This window comes from Argiope bruennichi, chromosome X2 (assembly GCF_947563725.1).
Source record: "Argiope bruennichi chromosome X2, qqArgBrue1.1, whole genome shotgun sequence".
Taxonomy (NCBI): Eukaryota; Metazoa; Arthropoda; class Arachnida; order Araneae; family Araneidae; genus Argiope; species Argiope bruennichi.
In genome coordinates, this window is record NC_079163.1 from 131,128,557 (window position 1) to 131,150,304 (window position 21,748).

Genomic DNA, 21,748 nt, shown 5'->3' on the forward strand with positions numbered 1-21,748 from the left:
AATATCGGTAATTCAATTAGGAAACAGCCTAGAAAAAATAAGGTATTCTTTGGACAGAAAAAATTATATCTTTTTCATCTTAAAAACAAATATGACACAAAGAATGAGCACAAAAAGTTTTTTATTGACCAAAGAAATTTTGTTTATTTCATATTTTTTATAACAGCTTTGATAATGAATTATTTTTCTGCGGTTTTTTTCGAGGTTTCAACTGGGTCTTTTCTGATGTAATGAGTGGAACAGCCTCCTGAAACGTCTTTAAAATCTGTAGTCTCCAAGTGAACGATCTTCATCTTCTTGCAGCTGGGACAAGACTATAAAGACGGGCCTGTTGCGCATGAATTGACCCAAGTTGGGGCGACTGGAATGGAAACCCGTGGTGGATGCAGGGGGAGATAGAAGGGCGCTGGACTCCGTCATTCCATCCTGAAATACAGAAATGAATTCATTACTCCTGTCAGAGACTGGAATGATTTGTTTCTAAAGTAATGGTAGCCACAGTCTCCGGTGAGAAAGATGGTTTTAGAGAGATTCAACGTGCACGCGCTACAAACCGTTTCGTCAAGTGTTCTGTGATTAAATGTGGCAAGTTGGAGAGGGAGTAGCAGGTTCAAGTCTCGTCTTTGTCATCTAAAAATTACGAATTGATTTCCGAAATAACCTCCACATAGCTTTAGATTGAGACATTAATATAACTAAACGTTACCTTATTATTTGTGATATAGTACTTTTAAGACCGTTAACATTGTTTAAGCAAATTTTGCATTCAAGTATATGTAAGTAATATATCTCAAAGGCGCGATTAAGAAATCATCATTTGTAATTATAAGTAGTTTTAGTGACAATCAGCTGTTTTAGGCAAAAATATATCAAAATGGACGTGAAAGTGGCAAATTATTTTGTGCTGCAAAAGTTTAACGTTCATTTTATATATTTAAAGTAAACAAAAGAATATATTCTACATTAGTCAATATGAATAGTAAACTTTCACATATATGCCTATTAGTCGATATAATCGATGCCTCTTACTTCTAAAATACAAATATAGAAAAAACTCAATAAAAGTTCCAGTTTTTTTTTATACACATTTTTCGCTCTGTTTGTAGGTGGAAAAGTAAAGAATCATAATTAAAAATCAAACCAGTTGACTTAAGTTTTAAGTTATCAAATTTATAATATATCAAATCAATGATATTAGTAAGTTATCAATGTAGAAATGCTCAGTTTTAGTCAATGAATTTTATGCGAGGTCATAACAGGGAGAAGTACTTAGCAATTTATTATTAAGATTAGTATTTTATTTTTAAGAAGGGAACATGATAATAAACAAAGTTTTGCACTTTTAAGGAAAAAAGATGACCAAAAATAGTTGAATTTATACAAATACTTCAACCTCTGACATAAATATATGATTGTTCTGAGAATTTAGCTCATAAAATTAAATTAAAAAAACAAATAAAAAGCATTTTCTTACATGGAATTCTGCTATATCTTCAGCTGAAATTGCTGGTTCACTTCCTGGTGGAACCATTTCCTCAAGATCAATATTTCCAACATGTTGGGAATCGGCACAGTATGATAGCAATGTAGTGAATGAGCATTGCTTCCTGCAACATTCGTCGACTACACCGCCGCGGAGATTTGATGTCATTTCAATTTCAGCTGTCCCTTGATTGTCTGAGTTAAGCGTTCTGCGGGACAGCGTAGAAAGTAACCCAACGACTGATGTTTTGTTGGAACTTCGGTTGGATACTGAAAGATAAAGGAAATTTCCGTTAAAAGGTTTGATTAATCTTTTCGCCGTTTAAGGCATTTGCACTCCTTGGAGTTTTTCTATCTGAGGAATGATATGGTTTTCCAAAGAAGGTACTTTTCACAGATTTCGTATACTGATACTATGAGATATACCGATTTTATGAATTTCATTTTAATATCAACAGATCAGTGTTTGATTTAAATAAAACGATTTCATCTAAGAAAATTGACATGAAAAGATTAGAATGAATTTTGTGATGCCTCAGATTAACATTTTTCTTTTTTCTATATTAAATGGCGAATTATTATTGATTTATTTCTCCCTTTTAATTTTGCCATAATAAATACAAAAAAATTATAATTCAAAGTGAATAGTCGAGTGAAATTAAAATGGAACCTAATTTAATTGATAATATTGGAATAAATGTATTAATCTAAAAACAAGCAATTTTCTGCATTAACTGCATATTTTTAAAGGGATTCCCTTCAACAATAATGACTCAAAATTATACAATTGTAATTTACCTTCTCTCGCTGTTCTGGGTGCATGAAATCCACCATGCTTTCCGCACACGAAGTTGAGAAGGTCTGCTAGGCGTCTTCCACACATTCTAACCCCTTCAGCATTGTCACTGTATAGGACAGACAATACAAGAAAACCTAAGCCAAAGAACATAGAACGCCGCAGATCCATTTTCAGATTTGGGTTTGCTGCTGCTTTTTTGGAGGAAAATGAGATTTGAGAGTGATTTGTTGTTGGATTATTGGCAACTTTTATAATACTGGAGTGGGCACTGCGCCTGCTCATTTGAAAGGATAAGGAAAGCAAAAGAGCATTATTTGGAAAGTTTAATCATTCAGATCAGTGGAGCTTCAATTATTGAGTAGGCAGGAGAAGAAATCTAAGTGACCAGTGAAAAAATAGAAATGATGTCCTTGTTGGAAGGTATTCAAGTTATTTTTGTTACCAATTGGTTTTTCTTGTTTAAGGCGTAAAAAAAATCAAACATTTTTTTTTAATGAGGGATTTTTTAGAGCGGAAGAAACAATAAAAAATAAATTGGCAGCAAGTTAAATTTACAAAATTATTAGTTAAACATCATGAGTAATAAATTCTCTATTCAATAAAAAAAAAAATAGACTAAAATACTGCAGCTAATTTATAGGATTCTTTCTAATCTAAAAACTGAATATTTGAAAAGAGTTGAAGAATTTACATCCTTCAGATACATTTTTTTTGTCTTTCAAATATTTTATTATCAATAGGAAATGGGTAAATTATTTTACACAAATAAGATAATGAATTGCATGAGGTTTTCCTCTTTGGAAGCAGAGGTTATAGCAGCTGGGATGTACAAATTTACAAATATACATTAAAATGTTTGCTTATGAAATTATTTACAACTTGGGTAAATGAAACTGTTCTGGTCTCATAAAGGGAACAGTCTTTTGTAGGATGTGTTTCCTCTCTCTGTCATGATGCTGAATTTTGAAGATATGTGCCAGCTAGTGCATCATCTTAGCCATCTCACAGGATGCAATATTACAAAGTTCGTCTCAAAATAACCTTCTTTTTCTTCCAGATGACGCTTTCATACAGCTAAACTAAATCTGCTTGAATTTGAGTTTTGAAATTTCATATTCATATAAAATCGAAATCTTACTTGGATGGGAATAATGGGTTTCAAGCCCTTCTTCTCTTTGAAGGTGGAATTCAATGGAGTTTAGATTTGTGTAAGAATTTACAATTATTCATTAGTTATGTTTCGTAAAATTTAAACTTTCGCATCGAAAATCATTTCCAAATTAAGTAAAAATAAAATCAAAATTATTCCATGTTTTAAACGGAGATGTTTTCTGGGCGAATTCTTTCTTTCTTTTTTTATGGTGCTGAAGTTTCAAGAGGGTCTCTAATTAAGGCGTCATCCTTGTTATTAGACTGGAGTCCTAAATTACGAGGTCCATTTCAAAATAACCTTTATCTTCTTCCAAATGAGGCGTTAATACCGCTAAACTAAATCTGCTTGATTTTGAGTTACTAATATTCAGTGGAACTTTTGAGAGTAATGACTTTGAGTAAAATTTTCCTCTAAGCTTGAAAATTTATTATGTAGTAAGACGTCATATATCAAGTTGAAAATGCTGTTTTTAAAGAATTTTTATAGTTTTTTTGTATAGAAAGCTATTTTGATAAGTTTTTATCATCTACATAGTTTAATAATTTTTCTTTGGCCTTAATAATATTTGAGTTTTTCTTGGCAAGTTTCAGCTATATATTAATAATCTTTCCTACATAAAATTTTACTGTGTTTAAGACAGTTTTTTTTCTATAGATTCTTAAGATATTTAAACTGTCGTGAAATTAAAAGATAATTTAAATCCTCATATGCTGTACATTAAGAGAGAAAAGATCCTTTATTTTATTGTTGGTAAAAAATCTGTTCTTTACAGGACATTGATTTCTATACGTAACCTTTTTTTCATATTGGAAAAAATCTTGATAAGGATGACATTGAAGGAATTATTTTTAAAAACAATACGTTAAAATTATTTTAATAACGGTACAGTTGTTTTATTAGCAAATTTCTTTCTTTCTGATATGAGTTTATACACAAATTTCGCATCACGGAATCAATAAAGATTTGAGTAAATTGTTCATGAAATCTCTAATACTCTAATGTGTTTTTCATTCTTTTTTACTCTGCATTGAGATAAATATATTAATTGCTGATGTTGGAAAACAAAAGTTGGCTTATTGATGATTTAACATGCAGGTAATGAATACCAGTGTCGTCCTGTCTATACTGGATCATATTTAAAAATTGTTTTTTTGTCCGTATTGTTACGTAAGCATGTTGCCCCGCCTCTCACTTGTAACGCCCTCTAGCGGTATATGTAAAAAACCATCAGTCTTTGTAACATCATCGACGAAGCAGCAACGCCGAAAGGCAAGGCTCAATCCAACTCCCGAAAGCGGAGAAACAATAAAGTCTTTAAAATACAAAAAAGGTCCGTCATCATTATCGAACCTCTCCATTCTGGTCCTAGCGATCCGGAGACGAATTAGCGAAACTATGGAGAAAAATAAAACTCAAAAAGCCAAAGAGTTAAATAGAATCCGTGGAAGGATAAGGGCGAAACTAACAAGTGTTAAAAAGTTTGTTGAAAGTAGTTCAACGGTTGAAGAAGAAAATAAATTCATATTAAGCTGCCAACAAAAGCTGGCAATTGTGGAAGAAATAAAAAATGAATTAGAAATTTTATTCAAGAATTATTTAGAAATCGACGAAGATGAAACGTTAAGCCAGAAGTGCGATCAAGAAATATTAGATATCGAAGAAGAAAGAAACGAATTAGAGGTAAGTTTGAAATGCTTACTCTCTAATTATAATGTTAACAAAAATGTAATTCATAATATAAATGATCAAAATTCAAATTTGAACGCTTATATCAATCATATTCAATTAAAAACGAAACTTCCGGAAATTCCCTTACCGTTATTTTACGGAAAAATGGAAGAATTCAGTAATTTCAAAAATCAATTTATGTGTCTAATAAACGATAATATCGAATTAACGAATGATCAAAGGTTATTTTATTTAAAAGCTGCCCTCCGTGGTGAAGCTAAATTTATAGAAACAAGTGACGATACATTTGAGTCACTGTTTGCTGCTCTCGAAGAACGCTTTGAAAATAAGCGAGCAGTTGTTGATATTCACATTCGAAATATGCTAAAACTAGAAAAATTAAATTTTGAGTCTGCAAAAGGCTTACGAAATATCACAGACACAATAAATAAAAGTCTGAGAGGTTTAAAAAGTTTGAATTTAGAATGTAATGACTTAGCAAATGCTATATTAGTAAATATAATATTAGAAAGACTTGACAAAGAGAGTAGAAAGGCATATGAAATGTCCATACAATCAAAACAAATACCTTCATTGAAGGAGCTATTGCAATTTTTAGAATCAAGAGCGATGGTACTCGATCAATTAGGGAAATACCCTACAAGTAACAAATTCCACAAGGAATTTCAAGGCGCAATAAATAAGCCAAAAAACTTTCTTCATGATGCGAATAAACTAAGTAATGTAAAGCCATGTATTTTATGTAAATTTGAACATTCTTTACAAAGATGCTCTGAATTTTTAAAACTGAGTGTTTCTAAAAGAATCGAGCTTTTAGAAAAATATAATATTTGTAAGAACTGTGTGAAATTGCATAAGCCACCCTGCAAATCCACATTCCGCTGCCGAAGCTGTCAAAAATCAGGCCATAATTCTTTGATACATCTGGATCCTAAACTCTTAAGTACGCGCCTAGCAGAGGTAACGCCCCCAGACGCGGGGGAGCAACTTTATGTAAACAATGAACCGTCTGGCTCGTCGAGGTTCCCCCAAAAGCTAACCCCTGAGGCTGAGTCAGCGCTTGCAAGTAACTCGAAACTATCTTCAAATATTCTATGCATCGCGCAGTTATTTATTGAAAACGCATTTGGTCAAAAAATAAAAATAAAAGCCCTGTTGGATTCAGGGAGTTCGGTAAACATAAGAACTGCAGATTTGGCCAATTCTTTAGATTTGAAGCCGGAAAAGGGTAATGCATCCATCTCTGGTATTAACGGAGGAGAATTCTTCGTTAAAAATAAATTAACCACTACCATTTTTAATGAAGACAATGATTTTTCCAGAACTGTATCATTTTTAATTATGCCTAAAATAACGCATTTAACTCCTTCTAAAGAAATTGATATCTCAAAAGTTAACTTCCCAAGTGAGATAAAACTTGCGGATGAGACTTTTCATATTCCTTGTAAAATTAATGCATTACCCGGATGCGAGTTGTTCTTTGATTTATTGAAGGCAGAAAAATTTAGATCATATGATAATTCACTCTTGTTACAAAATAGTGTGTTTGGATATTTAGTAACGGGAACAATCAACGGCAGAAATTCTCATTTCTTTTCTGGATTAATTTTTAAAAATGATAATCTGGAGAATTCTGTTAAAAATTTCTTTAACTTAGAATCTTTTCCTGGTGATAATACAGATGATTCAGTCGAATCAAAAACATATGAACAAACTTACTGCGAGGAACATTTTCTTTCCACTCATAAGAGGGATAGTACCGGAAGGTATGTTGTTAAATTACCAATAGTTGAAGAAAAACGTTCTACACTAGGCGATTCAAGAGAAATGGCGGAAAGACGTTTAAATTTACTTTGGAAAAGATTAGATAAAAATAAAACAATGGCAATACAATACAAGGCTTTTATGGATGAATATTTCCAGTTAAATCATATGGAACGAATTTTAGATTCTCCTGAGATTGCCAATAGTGAATATTATATTCCACATCATGCTGTGTTTCGCCCAGAAAGCACATCAACACCCTTGCGTGTCGTTTTTGATGCATCTGCAAATTCTAGCAGTGGAGTTTCACTTAATTCCATTTTATTGAACGGCGGAACTATTCAACAGGAGCTATTTTGCATCATCTTGAGATTCCGAACATATCAATTTGCATTTAGTGCAGATATAAAGAAAATGTATCGCCAAATTTTGGTCGCAGAAGCAGATAGAGACCTGCAAAAAATTCTGTGGAAACCTAATAAATTTGCTCCTGTGGAAACATACAGACTACGGACTGTGACATATGGAACAAAATGTGCTCCATTTTTAGCCACCAGAACACTCAAGGCATCAGCTGAGAAAGAAAAAAGTGAATTTCCTCAAGCATCTGCAGCACTTCTTACTGATGTTTATGTTGACGACATTTTAACTGGTTCAAATAACTTATCAGAAACCAAGGCTTTACAACAGCAGTTAATAGAACTTTTAAGTAAAGGAGGCATGCAACTTCACAAATGGGTTTCAAACCATCCTGAATTATTAGGAAACAATCAAAACTTAAATTTTGAATTTCCAGACTTAACAGTTAAAACCCTCGGAATGCAGTGGCGTCCCACATCAGACATTTTCACGTTTGAAGTGACTGTCAGTTTGAATAACAATTACTCAAAGCGGGAAGTCCTTTCAGTCATAGCAAGACTGTTTGATCCTTTGGGTCTTATCAGCCCAATTATAACCAGCGCCAAGATATTTCTTCAGAGACTTTGGCAACAAAAGCTAAATTGGAATGACACAATTCCACAAAACGATTTGAATGACTGGTTAAAATTCTTAAAAGACTTACCGGCAGTGAACCAGTTAAAAATTCAAAGATGTGTTATAATCGACAATCCCACCACCATAGACCTACATTGCTTCTGTGATGCCTCAAATAAGGCCTACGGTGCAGTCATCTATGTGTGCTCAAAAAATAAATCCGGTGAAGTAAAAACAAGTCTTTTGTGCAGCAAATCGCGAGTGCGTCCAATCAAGGAATCAACAATACCTCGTCTGGAGCTGTCAGCAGCTCTACTTTTGGCACGACTTGCATCAAAGGTGATTTCGATCTTACCAGTGACATTAAATCACGTCTATATGTGGTCAGATTCCACAATCACCTTAGCCTGGATAAAAACTCCCCCAGAAAAATTGAAACCATTTGTTTCCAATCGTGTTAGAAAAATTAACAGTTTGTGTCCAAATTATGACTGGAGACATATTAAATCTATGGGCAATCCAGCAGACTTAATCTCCAGGGGAACGTCTGCAACAAATTTGATAAACAGTCAAATTTGGTTAAATGGACCCCAATTTCTACAGTCTGAAATTCCCCATAAAAAGGATGCTGTAAATTATAATGCAAATAATGATTTTCTGAAAGAAGTTAAAACTCATTGTGAATTGATTTTACTAACTAATATTTCTAATGATTTCATTTGTGATATTTTAAATTTAAGTAACAACTATACTAAAATTTGCCGAATTTTAAGTTATCTTTTCAGATTTATTAATAATTTGAAGTGTTCTGCTGAACGCAAAAGGGGTAAGATAACAATAAAGGAAATTCAAACAGCATCCAACTTCATGGTAAGCAAGGTGCAATCTTCTGAATTTTCAGAGGAAATTAAAGAATTAATAAAAGGTTCAGATGGTTTAGTCAGAGTTGTTGCAATAAGAGTTTTGAATGGTGTTATTAAAGGAGGCATTAGTCAAATATGTTTACTTCCAAAAAATAAATTGGATTTATATGTGTATATGATTGTAAATAATATATAGAGATTTTAACTCATTTGTATAAATGTGTATATATAAGAATTATTTCAGTACTATTTTGTGTAAATTTATATTTCAGAATTATTTCAGTATTCTTTTAATTTGTTTTTACATTTATTCATTTTTTGTAATAATTCTGTCGAATTTATTGTTATGTGTGAAATTCATATAGTGTCTGAATATTGAAATTGTGCAATTTCAAGGCGGGAGTATGTTACGTAAGCATGTTGCCCCGCCTCTCACTTGTAACGCCCTCTAGCGGTATATGTAAAAAACAATCAGTCTTTGTAACATCATCGACGAAGTAGCAACGCCGAAAGGCAAGGCTCAATCCAACTCCCGAAAGCGGAGAAACAATAAAGTCTTTAAAATACAAAAAAGGTCCGTCATCATTATCGAACCTCTCCACGTATTAGTCTATATATTAGGTTAAAACTCAACGATAATCTAATGAATCAACGAAAAGAATCTTGTTCTTTTAAGATAGAAATAAAATTGTAAAGTTCATTTTGATCTGTTTTTGTGTTACACGAAATAAGACTTTTTTTATGTTGCAGGAAAAAGAGGGGAAGAATAGTGTAGGAGTATCAGCACTTCATTATGTAATTTGTTATCGTAATTAGTTTGATTTTTAAAATGTGAAAATAGTTATGTGGTAAATTAACTCCACGAGAGGGCACTCTGAGTTCATCCGGTGATAGCCAGCAGTCGGAGGGCAGAGTTCAGAGTTCACTAGACGAGGGGAGAGAACGGACGTCCGCCGAGAAGGGTGCGACCGGAAACCGAGAAGCCGTGATACTCTGAGAAAGGGCCGAAACTGGAATTCTTGCGTTGAAGGATTCCTCTGAAAATGCCAGTGCACCACGCGTAGGTGGGAAAGATCCTTTGAACGACATCAACTGTCCATCTTCATGTAATATAAATTCCTTCATCATTGAATTCTCATTTGTAAAGCTCATCAGAATCATCAATTGTTAATCAAGAATAAAAAGATTAAGCTAATCCAAGTGGACTGATGCATTAAAACCCATCACACCCACAACCATGGGGGCTCGAAGCCGGTGAACAGCAAATTTTAAAAGGTACTGTGCTACTTCTGTTTTATATTTAGTCTTTCATATTTCTTCAAAATGAGTATCTTGAATAATTTAAAGAAGTGTGATTTAAAAATACTTGCCGAAGAACTCGGTGAAACTGTGTCAGAAAATGCTAAAATTTTGGAACTTAAGAAATTAATTGAGAATTCTGATGTTTTTAAAACGGATCAAGAATTTGTCCGTGGCGTCATCAAATCGATCGTTGAGGATCGTACGGCTAAGGCAGTTACTGAACAATCCAAGTTAGAGATGGAAAGAATGAAATTGGCCCGACTCGAGAAGGAGATTGAGCTAGAAAAATTGAAAAAACAATCATTGCCTAGTGAGCGATCAAACGTGCCTTTTAGTGTTGAAAATTTAATAAGAAGTATTAAAACACTAACAATTTCTGTTCCTGATAAACCCGAGGCATTGCATTTGTTTTTTACTTCCTTAGAAAAGGCATTTATTACTAAAGAAGTTCCTAAAGACTTCCAAGCTGAGATATTAATTAATTTGCTAGGGGTTAAAGCTAATAATGTTTTAACGCATGCAACTGAGCAGGATTTGTCGGATTATGAAAAATTAAAAGAGTTATTTTTAGCTGAATTTCAGCCGACACCTCGAGAATGTCTTAGTAATTTTAAAAATGCTCAACGTTTACCAAGCGAATCGCACGTACAATTCGCATCGCGATTAACTGCAACATTTGATTACTATTGTCAGGTAAGAGAAGTAAAAAGAGATTTTAAAAAATTATGTGATTTAATTGTTGCAGATAAGTTGTACGAAACTTTGGATTTCCGAACTAAAGAATATATAGGTATTCGCGAAGGAAAAACGTGGCTTCCGCCAACTCAGTTAGGTCGCGAATGTGATTTATTTTTTTCATCTCGGGGTAAATCGTTATCTGAAGTCAGTAATTCTAATGTACATAGTAGTGAAACGAAAGCATCAAGGTTTCAAAAACAGGCAATGGAAAGTGAATCGTTTCGTCGAAACAAATATCAAAATATTAAACCGGAAAGGATTTCTTATGTATGCGGGGAAAAGGGGGAAAGCTTTCATTTCGCTCGTAACTGTCCAAAACGATTTGAAAAATCTACAAATGAAAGTGAGACAGAAAACAAATTTGTTATATCGGGAATTGGAACTAGGCCAAAAAATATGCTAGAATATATTGATATTTTTGTGGATGGAAAAAAAGTAAAATTTCTAAAAGATTCTGGAAGTGAACTTATAATTGTGAACAAATCATTTTTTCCTATCAAAAAAAACAACGGGAAATATACAGGTTGAAACTTGTTTTGGAAATGAAATTTCTGCTCAAACTGCAACCTTTTCATTTGCTTTTAATGAAGAATGTAAACCCGTTGAGATTGAGGCAGTTATAAGTGATCAATTAGTAATGGAGGGAATTTTCCCGCCAAAATGTCTGAGTCTTATTCAGAATAATGAATTGGTAAGCACCGAAAATAAACAGGTAGATGCATTGAGCAGGAATGCAGTGTGCATGGTCACCCGTTCCCAAAGCAAAATTACATCTAAGATCGCAACTGCACAAGAATCTGACGAACGTATGCAATTGCTGAAAACTCTGGTCGAGAAAGAACTCAAAGATGGACGTGAACTCATCGTTGTACCGGAAACGATGGAACTAGAGGTCATTCGCGGGACAGGTGTGAAGATGCGAAACAAAACGGACCTAAGAATCAAAGAAATCCTAGATCAAGAATTCTTGCACTCCATGATTCAAGAAAAAGAAACAATTCGTGAGGAGGCCAAAGCAAATATCTTCAAAATTCAAGAAGAGAACCGACGGCAATATAATAAACATCGTAGAATTGCCCCACTCTATAAAATAAACGACTTGGTAGTTATTAAAAGAACACAGTTAGGAGGAGGTCTGAAGCTAAGACCTAAGTTTCTTGGACCTTACAAAGTGGTCAAGATAAAGCCACATGATCGTTACGACGTAGCAGAAGTAGGATCTCATGAAGGGCCTGAGGCAACTTCCACTTCAGCTGATCACATGAAGCCCTGGACTGATGCAATTGCAACTTGAGATCAATACATTTCTTTTTTTCATCATCACCCTTTTTTTTTTTTTTATTTCTATCCTTTGTCTTCAATATCCTCTCTTTTTTTTTCTCCTTCATTTGTGTGTTTCAGAGTTCGGAGGACCTCACATGTCGATGGCCGAGCGATGTGGTAAATTAACTCCACGAGAGGGCACTCTGAGTTCATCCGGTGATAGCCAGCAGTCGGAGGGCAGAGTTCAGAGTTCACTAGACGAGGGGAGAGAACGGACGTCCGCCGAGAAGGGTGCGACCGGAAACCGAGAAGCCGTGATACTCTGAGAAAGGGCCGAAACTGGAATTCTTGCGTTGAAGGATTCCTCTGAAAATGCCAGTGCACCACGCGTAGGTGGGAAAGATCCTTTGAACGACATCAACTGTCCATCTTCATGTAATATAAATTCCTTCATCATTGAATTCTCATTTGTAAAGCTCATCAGAATCATCAATTGTTAATCAAGAATAAAAAGATTAAGCTAATCCAAGTGGACTGATGCATTAAAACCCATCACACCCACAGTTATGCTGTTATGTAAGTGACTTCTTAAAATCATAAACTAAGAATTAACTACTATGTCATTCCTGTATCCTTATTAGCTTTAGGGCTGTGCCGATTTTAGATTTATCGATCAAACTCGATATGTTTGAAGAATGAGATTTATCGATATCATGATGATGTATCATGTTCTAAGATGAGTTCATTTGTTATGCAAAATTACTTTTCATTTTCGATAATTAACCAGTTTTTACAAGGGAATTTTATCATTAGTACAACTGCGTTACTTTTGTCGTGGTTAATCATGTGATGACTTTGAAAAAAGATAAGACGAAGGAGTTTTTTGCATGAAAAGAACTTATTTGTTATGGAGGCTTTTTGTCTATTCTGCACAGTTTTTAAGAGTTCTTTAAAATGTCATATTTTATTAATATCTATCATTATTATTTCAGATTAAATTTGATTAAACTTCTTGCTTTAAACATGCCATTTTAGAATAAATTATTTTTTGCTTTCTAATGTGACACTCTGTAGCTAAGGTCTTTTGAAATATATCAAACGGTCTCTGTAGATAGTCTTTTGAAAATATATCAAAAGACTATCTTTTTACTTCAGATATATTTGCAATTCAAGCAGAATTTAGCCTTCGATTGATTTTACTATCGGGAAATATGTCCTCAGAAGTGGAAAAATCCAAGTTCAGGAAGAGTTTTAATAAATTGATATAAAAAAGAATCCGAATATATGAATTTCAAATTTACCCCTTTGTCAATATAGAGGCTAACCGGTATTTAAAATCCTGTTGAAATATTCATGCAATTAATAGAAAATGTTATCACGATTGAAAAAAAATTCTTATTTTATTTGTGATTGAAAACAGATTTGCTTTACGAAGTATTCGAACATTGTTTTAATTTTTAAACATTTTTATACAATTCTTTTCACACGATTTTGTATTAATTTGAATTTCGTTATGTATGTGGAAAATTTACCTATTTACTTTTTTGTAGAGCACTGAAACTATTTCATGATAAAAATTGATTTTAAATATTATCCTTTTTTCAATTTTTGTTTTAATTATATTTTAAAAAATTCAAATTAATCTTAATTCAATGTAAAATAGAAAATCAATTTTGAAATATTTATATTGTTAGCATATGCATCAATGTTTTGAATGATAAGATAGCATTGGAATACGAAAGTACTATGTTAAATCTTTTCCACACATGTGATAACGTATGCTGTGCACTCGCTGTAGCATGCAATTTCTACTTATATGGTAGCAACACGTATGAAAGGAAATCGTGCAAATGCCTTTTGTATGAACGGAAATCGAATCTTGCTGTTTTACGGGACAGAAGTGTAGCAATAGAAAAGAAACCAAAACATAGGGAAATTATTACATCCAGACAGCAGTTTATTGCCAGTTTTTCACATTTCTGTCTTCTTTCAAAGCTATTTCAGGCTTTTGATGCTGTTTTGAGATTTCAATGCTGTTTAAAATTTTTACGCTAGTTGAGATTTCAATTTCTTTTCTATATAATGAAAGTTTTGAAGCCTTGATCTGTATTATAATTTTTCTTTGAATTAAACCAAGTTAGCTTAAATCCTTTATGATTATTCATTCCTACATTAAATTTTCATGTTATATTCTGAAATATATTTTATAATTATTCTTATTGTTTCACAATATTTTCTGTAAAATTCCTTTCGTTACACATTAAAAAGGTCCTTAGTTCTGAAACTAGTTTGAGTATTCGTATGTTCTCAAATCCCGATGAAGAAACCGCAAAGTGAGAGAGAGAGACCCCCCCCCCTCCCACCTCTGCTATATAACTTTTTGTCTTATCACCGGCTTTAAAATATCCAGTAGTTGATAGGGTACTGAATTATATACATATCTTCTGTAAAGGAAAGTAGTTTTAAAGATAATTACTTACTGAAATAACACATTATTCTTTGCTTGGCATGCAAATGATGGAGAAAGTATTGAAGACGTGACATAATATATTATACATTTTTTACAAGAGTACAAATACCGTAGCAATCGATTTTTTTTCTGGATGAGGACTGATATTAGCATTGCAGAGATCATCAATTAAATTTCACACTTTTTGCTTCGGTCAATTTTTGGGAGTGACTCCAAAATGATCTAGACAAAAGGTGAGGTGACCAGAAAAATTTTAACGTCTGAGAGGAATATTTCGGGAGTTTTTATTCTTAGTATGGTTTTGTTATTAAGAAGGGTTGATATAAATCTTGCACCAATGAATCAAATAAGTACCATGCCTATTTCTTGAGTCCATTTTCGATAGTGATGGAAAATGACTTAGGCAAATGGTGAGCTAACCAAAACAATTTTCAGACTTGAAAAAAAAAATAACGTGAGTTTTTAATCTCAGTATGGTTTTTAATCTCTATTTTTAATTTATTGTCTAAAGGTGAAAAAGGAAAGTGTCACTGAGGGAAGGCAAGAGTATCTCAATCTATTTTTGGTCAAAAGGAATTTAGAAATAATTGGTCAGCTTTAGTACCATCCTCCTATTCATATATTCAATATTGATAGAGTTGATAGCAGTTCCACTCCATTATTTTATCAGTTTATTGAGGAGTATCTGTAATAGCTATTTAGATGATTTCACATACAAGGAAAGGTTAATTTTAATAAAGAAAGAAGAGAATAGGTATTCCCTTAGTTGGTCAAAAAGGACTGCAAAGTGATGCCACCCTCCTCCAATATATCTGCTTATTACTCAACTCCGGCATGTCTATCGCATCGCTAATTAATGAAGCCATTTATAATCACTTCTTAGATCATTTCATTCCCGTTAACTTTTGCATTAAAAAATTATTACTAATGACGCAAAATCGGAATAGATAACGTCATAAATAATCAAAAGGTAATGATGTCATCTTCTGGCCATTATTTAAAATTGATTTTTCTATTCCCCGTTTTCTTAAAACAGAAAAACCAACTCCACATTATGCTCAAATACCAAAGAAAAATATTTTTTCAGCTTTGAAAGAAAATGAATAAAGCAGGAGCTTGTAAGGCATATTTCTTTTTTTTTTAACGATTGCCTGAGGATTTGGTATAGAATAAATTTTTTCTGAAAAATAAGAAAATGATTAAATTATTATTTTGGCTTTGGCAAATTTCAGTTTATTCTTTCGATAGTTTAAGACATATTTTGTTTCAATATTTTCATTAACAATACAAAATAACAATGACTTTTATCAATATATTATCATCTTCTTTTGGATGTATTCGATAACCAGTTTCGATTATTCTAGATAGCATATAAAACTGTTCATAATCGTTGTTGAGAAACAATTCTTCTAATCATATCCTCTCTATTTGATTATTGTTTTTAAGAAATAAATTTGGCCATTGTATCAGAAAAGCGTTGAGAAAAAAGAAAAATTTCCATTTGATAAAAAGGCTGTACATTTTACAGTTTCAAAACTAATATGATACAATGAATGAGCACAACAAAATAATCAAGAACAGTTTGTTTATTTGACACTTTTTTATAACAGATTTGAGGATGAATTATTTTTGCTGCGAATTCTTTCAGAGTCTCAACTAGACCCTTTCTGATGAAGCATTCTCCTGAAACATCTTCAAAATCTGCGGTCTCCAAGCGTTCGATCTTCATCTCCTTGCTGCTCGGACAAGACTATAAAGAAGGGCCTGTTACGAATGAATTGGCCCAAATTGGGACGACTGGATTGAGGAAAACCTGCGGAGAGTTCAGGGCGAGACAAAAGGATGCTGGATTCTGATGAGCCTGATTCGTTTTTAGTAGAGGCCTAAAATACAGAAATAAAAAAAAATACTCAAGCTAAAGAGATTTGATTCTAAATTCCTCGTAGCCTGGTGGTATGGTCAGATGTTACATAGACATTTTCATGGTGATCAGCCGTGTATAGATTTGGTGCGGATTAAATTGATCCATCCAAGTTGCTCCGATTAAATGTAGCAGGTGGGAGAGGAGATTGCAGGTTCAAGTCACATCTTCGTCATGTGACAGTAGTTAAAAATTACCAATTCAGTACCGAAATTGCCTTCGCATAGCTTCAAAACGAGACGGTAATATTACTAAATATTTCCTTATTCAATGTTATATAGGATTTCTAAGATCGTTGGCTTTATTTAAGCCAATCCTTGGATTAGTGTGTTTAGTAATTAGATATCAAAGTGAAGAGGTAGAAGTAGATTAAGAAATTCTTATTTGTAATTACAAGCAATTTTAGTGACAATAGGCAAAAATATATCATAGTAGAAATATAATATTTTTTGATATAAGCCTCTTAATACCGGTCGGCTAACTTAGACCTATTCTCTAGATTAGTAGAGTCAATAAAACATAGAGGCAGTTATATAAAAAAGAGGACTATGGAAAGCAAATCAAAGTTATATTCTCATTGTCAGCTTCTATTAAGTACTTTTTAATATGTGGGTATCAAATGTAAATCATACCGCCCATTCTCCTTAACTTTTTAAAAATCATGATTTTATATTAGAAAGTTAAATAAATAAATGCAAAAGCCCAAACTGCATACATGAAGCGCTTATTCAAAATGATCTTAATTAAATAATTATTCAGTAGTTTTAAAGAAATACTTCCATTTTTAATGTTATTTTTGCTTAACAGAGTGGGAGAATTCGATCAAATAAAACTCCATCATTTCTGTTCCATTTGACTCAAAAAATGGAGTATCCGAATATCCAATATAATTTTTTATTTAATTTATGAATTTGATAAATGCGCATTAGTCATTAAGGGTTAGTAACATTTTAATAATTCGCTTAAATAAGATTTTTTTTATTATATTAAATATTCATTTATATTTTTCACTGATATAAAAATAGTTGCCAGTTAAGAAATGCAAAAATAAGGTATTGTAAAACTTTCAGGTTACTTTACAGTTTCAGGGAATTGCCCCATCCGTAGAAAAACAAAACAAAAAAAGCAGAAGAATTTTATAAAGCAGCATCATTACTTGTTTTTAATAAAGAAATAGGCAAATATTGATTAATAATTCTGTAAGAAATAGTTCCTGCAGTAACTACGAGTCGATTCGAGATAACGGTCGCTAGACACTTTTCCCCAGAAAATCCTGTACGAATGCGGCCTCATGCGCATTGCATCGACCTCGTTGTTAAATATCTTTATGTCTGGATGGTATTATCAATATCAAAATGCACAGTTAATGCTCACGGCGATGGACAATGGGCTGTATCATTCTTCATTAGCAAGAGAAGCATTGAGATAAACCATACTTTGTTGTCAATTCTTGAAATAAAATGATAAATAATACATTCTGCTATGAAGGAAACAAGAAGACACAAGAGTTAAAATTATCCAAATGCTTCAATCGATGACACACTGCCATATGACTGTTTGCTGATTTTAGAAAATAAAAAATCAGAAAAACTAAAATAACATATAAATAAAATGTATTATCTTACTAGGAATTCTGCTATATCTTCAGCTGCAATTGCTGTTTCATTTCCTGGTGGAACCATTTCATCAAGATCAATATTTCCGACATTCTGGGAGTTGGCATAATATGATACCAAAGTAGTGAAAGTGCATTGCTTCTTGCAACATCACCGACTACACCACTGTGAAGATTTGATGTCATTTCAATTTCTGCGGCGGCAGCAATTCTTTCATTGTCTGAGTTTCTTCGGGACAGCTGGCGAAGTATCTCAACGACTGATCTTTTGTTGGTGTTCCGGAGAAATACTGAAATATAATAGAAAATATCAATTTAAAGATTTTATTAATCTTTTTGCTGCTTAAGGCATTTGCACTCGTTTGAAATTTTCTATCTGGGGAACGATATGGTTTTTCAAAGAAGATACTTTTTAAAGATTTCGTATACTGAGACTAGTATATAGACGAGTAAACTCGTTTGATTTTGCATGGAAGGATAATAGAACATTTGTGTGTAAATTAATTATATTTATTAATATGTTTCTGCTTTAGGTATATATTTATTAATCTTTTTCTGCTTTCTGTATTCACATCAGTTATTCCAAATCAGTTATTTAAAGATTTTATATGCTAGGACTAGTATGAAAGAGTTTGTTTGATATTGCATGCGAGGATTGTTGCGAGCTGATATACAACTTCAGATAGAATTATTGAGATCAAAATGCTTTTAACTTTATAATTAAAAATAAAAAAAAGGAATTTCCATTTACTTTCTCTAGACTAGAACTTAAATAAATAAATAATTACTATTGATTCATGCTGAGACTTTTTGATACGCTTGAAATCAGAATGGCTTTTTTTTAATCCTAAAAACTATGCATGTTAAAACTTTGACTGGCAGGTTAGTTGCAGGCTTCAGTTAGAACTATTGAAATCAAAATAATTTCTTAAGTTTTTGAACTTTTCAAAGATAAAACCAAAATTTTGAAAAAATCTGAAACTCCGTAATCTTTTTTTCGACTAGGACTTTAAAAAAATAATGATTGTTGATTCATGTTAAGTCTTTATAATGAACGCATTAATGAGTTCGAAACTAGTTTTTCAGATTTCTCCTGATCTGTAAATGTGCATTTCTTAGTCATCTTATTAAATGAATGCAAATGTTATCTGACAAAAGTTGTCACGTGATGCAGTGTAACTTTTTTTGATAATTAACTTCATTTACTAAAAGAAATGATTTGTGATTAAGTTAGAAAAATTTGATTTTTTGATTTGGGATCGATATTTACAAAAATATAAATAATCTTTAATTACAAATACAAATCCAATAATTACAGAAAAGGTATTTTTTATAAAATATTTAAATTTAATATGCTGCAAAAGTTTGATTAGATACAAAACTAGGTAAAATATTTATTCATCAGTTGCTATCATAAATAATTTTATAAACATACTTAAATTGAATTTGTTGAGTCTATTTTATGCAGAAATAAAGCTACGCAAAAATATTTCTTATATATTCTAACATATAGTTAGCATTTTATAATTTTCTTATTAGTATTAAAATTCTTATTTTGATATAAATAAAAACTGTGTCTCCCAAGAATAGATTTTTGAAGTAAATTCTCAAATTCACATTTCCTAGTTTTCCAATGACTGTAATGCAACGAACTGTCAGAAGCTCAATATGTTAGCACTTTTTTTTTTTAACTATATAATACATCAGAGACTTACATTAGATCTTGTAGAAAGAATTTTACTGTATATTTTGGTCGCTTTTTTTTTCGTACTAAAAATTGAAGACTATATAAACGCAACAAACCTTCTCCCTTTGTCCCAGGTGCATGAAATCCACCGTGTTTTTCGCAGATGAAATTGAGAAAATCTGCTAGTCGTCTTCCGCACTTTCTAACCCCTTCAGCATTGTCGATGTACAGAAAAGGCAATGCTATGAAACCCAAGACAAAGTAGGTAGTTCTACGAAGATCCATTATCAGATTTGGGATTCCTAGTAAGTTTTGAAGGAGGATTTGATTTGAAAATGATTTGTTGTTGAACTATTCGTACTTTATAGAGCCCTGAAAGGGCACTGAGCCTGCTCTTTGGAAATGATGAAGGCGGTTAAAGAACATTAAATGGAATTTTTTTATTGAAATTGAAATTCTAATCATATGAGTGATTTTGATTCCGACGAGTTTCAGCTCTAATAGTATTGTTTCTACTCAGAAATTCATCTATTATCTCACTAAGAGAGAAGATAATAGATGAATGTCTTATGGATTATTTTTGTGATTATCAATCCTAGGCATCATGTCGATCATTGACGCTTCAATTAGTGAGCAGTCAAGGGAAGGAATCTAAATGATCAATAAAACAAGCAAAATGATTTTTTCACCGAAAGCTATTCAAGTATTTTTGTTACCCTTTGGTTGTGCGTGTTTTATTGGTTCTACTTGTTGACAGGAGATTTTTTTAAAGTTGGAAAATAATAATTTATAAATAGAGGGAATTTTTTTATAGTTTGATTTGAAGTCTCCAATTTCATCTGAAGTGCATATGAATCAATTGGATAACAAGGTTTAAATAATGATTTTGATTCCAAGCGTAGTTAAAAATCATTGTAGTTATAGTTCATTGATAATAAATTTTCTGTACAAATGAGAAATCTACAGTCTTCAAGTTGAATATTTTTAAAAAATCAAATTCGTAGGAAATATTTTTTTAGGTATCGAAGATTTTCTTATTAATAAAAAATAAGAATCTCATTTTTTACAAATGGGGACAATGGATATCTGCCGTTTTTCTCTTTGAAGAGGATGTATGGGTGAATTTACAAATATTCACCAGACATGTTTAACAACATTTAAATGTTTGCTTATGAAATTATTTAAAACTTCGTTCAAATAAAATGAAAATTTTCCCATTTTATTAACAAAGAAGCATCCCGTAGGCTAATTTATTCCGTTTTTATGGTATTTTAATAGGGTTGCAAGCTCAGGCGTCATCTTTGTCTTCCGTTTCAAAGTAAACATCGTGTTCTTCCAAACGGAAGGTAAATTAAAAAATGTTCGATTTAGAGATATTGATTTTTAATCCGTTCTCATTTTGAAAAAGAGTTTCCTTGAAGCATGCAAGTTTGTGATGTAGCAAGACAGAAATTTGTTAAAGAATTTTCCATATTTGCCTAATTGTTTTGTTCAGATTTTTACTTAGTTCTTATTAGTATTTGAGACTTTCGTGGCCACATATCTTTCCTTTATTAAATTGTATAAAATATGATTGATAAAATATAAAATATGTATAGTGATCATTTTTCCAGGAACTGTCGTTCTTTCAAAAAACATTTATTTTATTAAAAAATTTTCTTTCAATAGATTCTTAAAACATTTAAACATATTTAAATAAAAAACAAATTTGATTACTCTAATGTTTTACCATTCAGATGAGAATAATAAAGTAACGACTAAGAGAGAGAAATTTTTATTCTTTTATTGTTAGTTAACAGTATTGAACTAATTTCACATAGAAAACCATCTCATCATCGTCAACATCAAATATTACAGAAAAACATTTGCATGATAATGAAGAAATTATTTCTTTTGAAGTACGGTATAGAATGTTGTTCTAGTAGATTTCTTTATTCTGGATCTGGGCTAATAATTACAGTTATCCCGCTACAGAATCAATAGAGCTTCGCAGATATCTTTATGGAGTCTCAAGTATTCTCTTGATC

General features: G+C 32.1%; 1 protein-coding gene across 1 annotated transcript; it reads right to left on the reverse strand.

Annotated features, from left to right (window-relative positions):
- Positions 1 to 242: 242 nt before the first annotated feature.
- LOC129959962 (insulin-like) lies at positions 243 to 2,474 on the reverse strand. The gene is made up of 3 exons (XM_056072891.1): positions 2,281 to 2,474; positions 1,475 to 1,752; positions 243 to 426 (listed from the first exon to the last, which is right to left on the reverse strand). The coding sequence occupies exons 1-3, from the start codon at positions 2,447 to 2,449 to the stop codon at positions 259 to 261; spliced, it is 615 nt and encodes a 204-aa protein (XP_055928866.1). The 5' UTR covers positions 2,450 to 2,474; the 3' UTR covers positions 243 to 258.
- Positions 2,475 to 21,748: the final 19,274 nt, after the last annotated feature.

What these genes read in the sequence shown, in the direction of transcription:
- LOC129959962 (XM_056072891.1), bottom strand. Translation starts at nt 2,449, where the DNA reads ATGGATCTGCGGCGTTCTATGTTCTTTGGCTTAGGTTTTCTTGTATTG. An exon ending in ACCCAGAACAGCGAGAGAAG is followed by an intron (nt 1,753 to 2,280) that starts GTAAATTACAAT and finishes TTTATCTTTCAG; the next exon opens with TATCCAACCGAAGTTCCAAC. An exon ending in AAGATATAGCAGAATTCCAT is followed by an intron (nt 427 to 1,474) that starts GTAAGAAAATGC and finishes TCTGTATTTCAG; the next exon opens with GATGGAATGACGGAGTCCAG.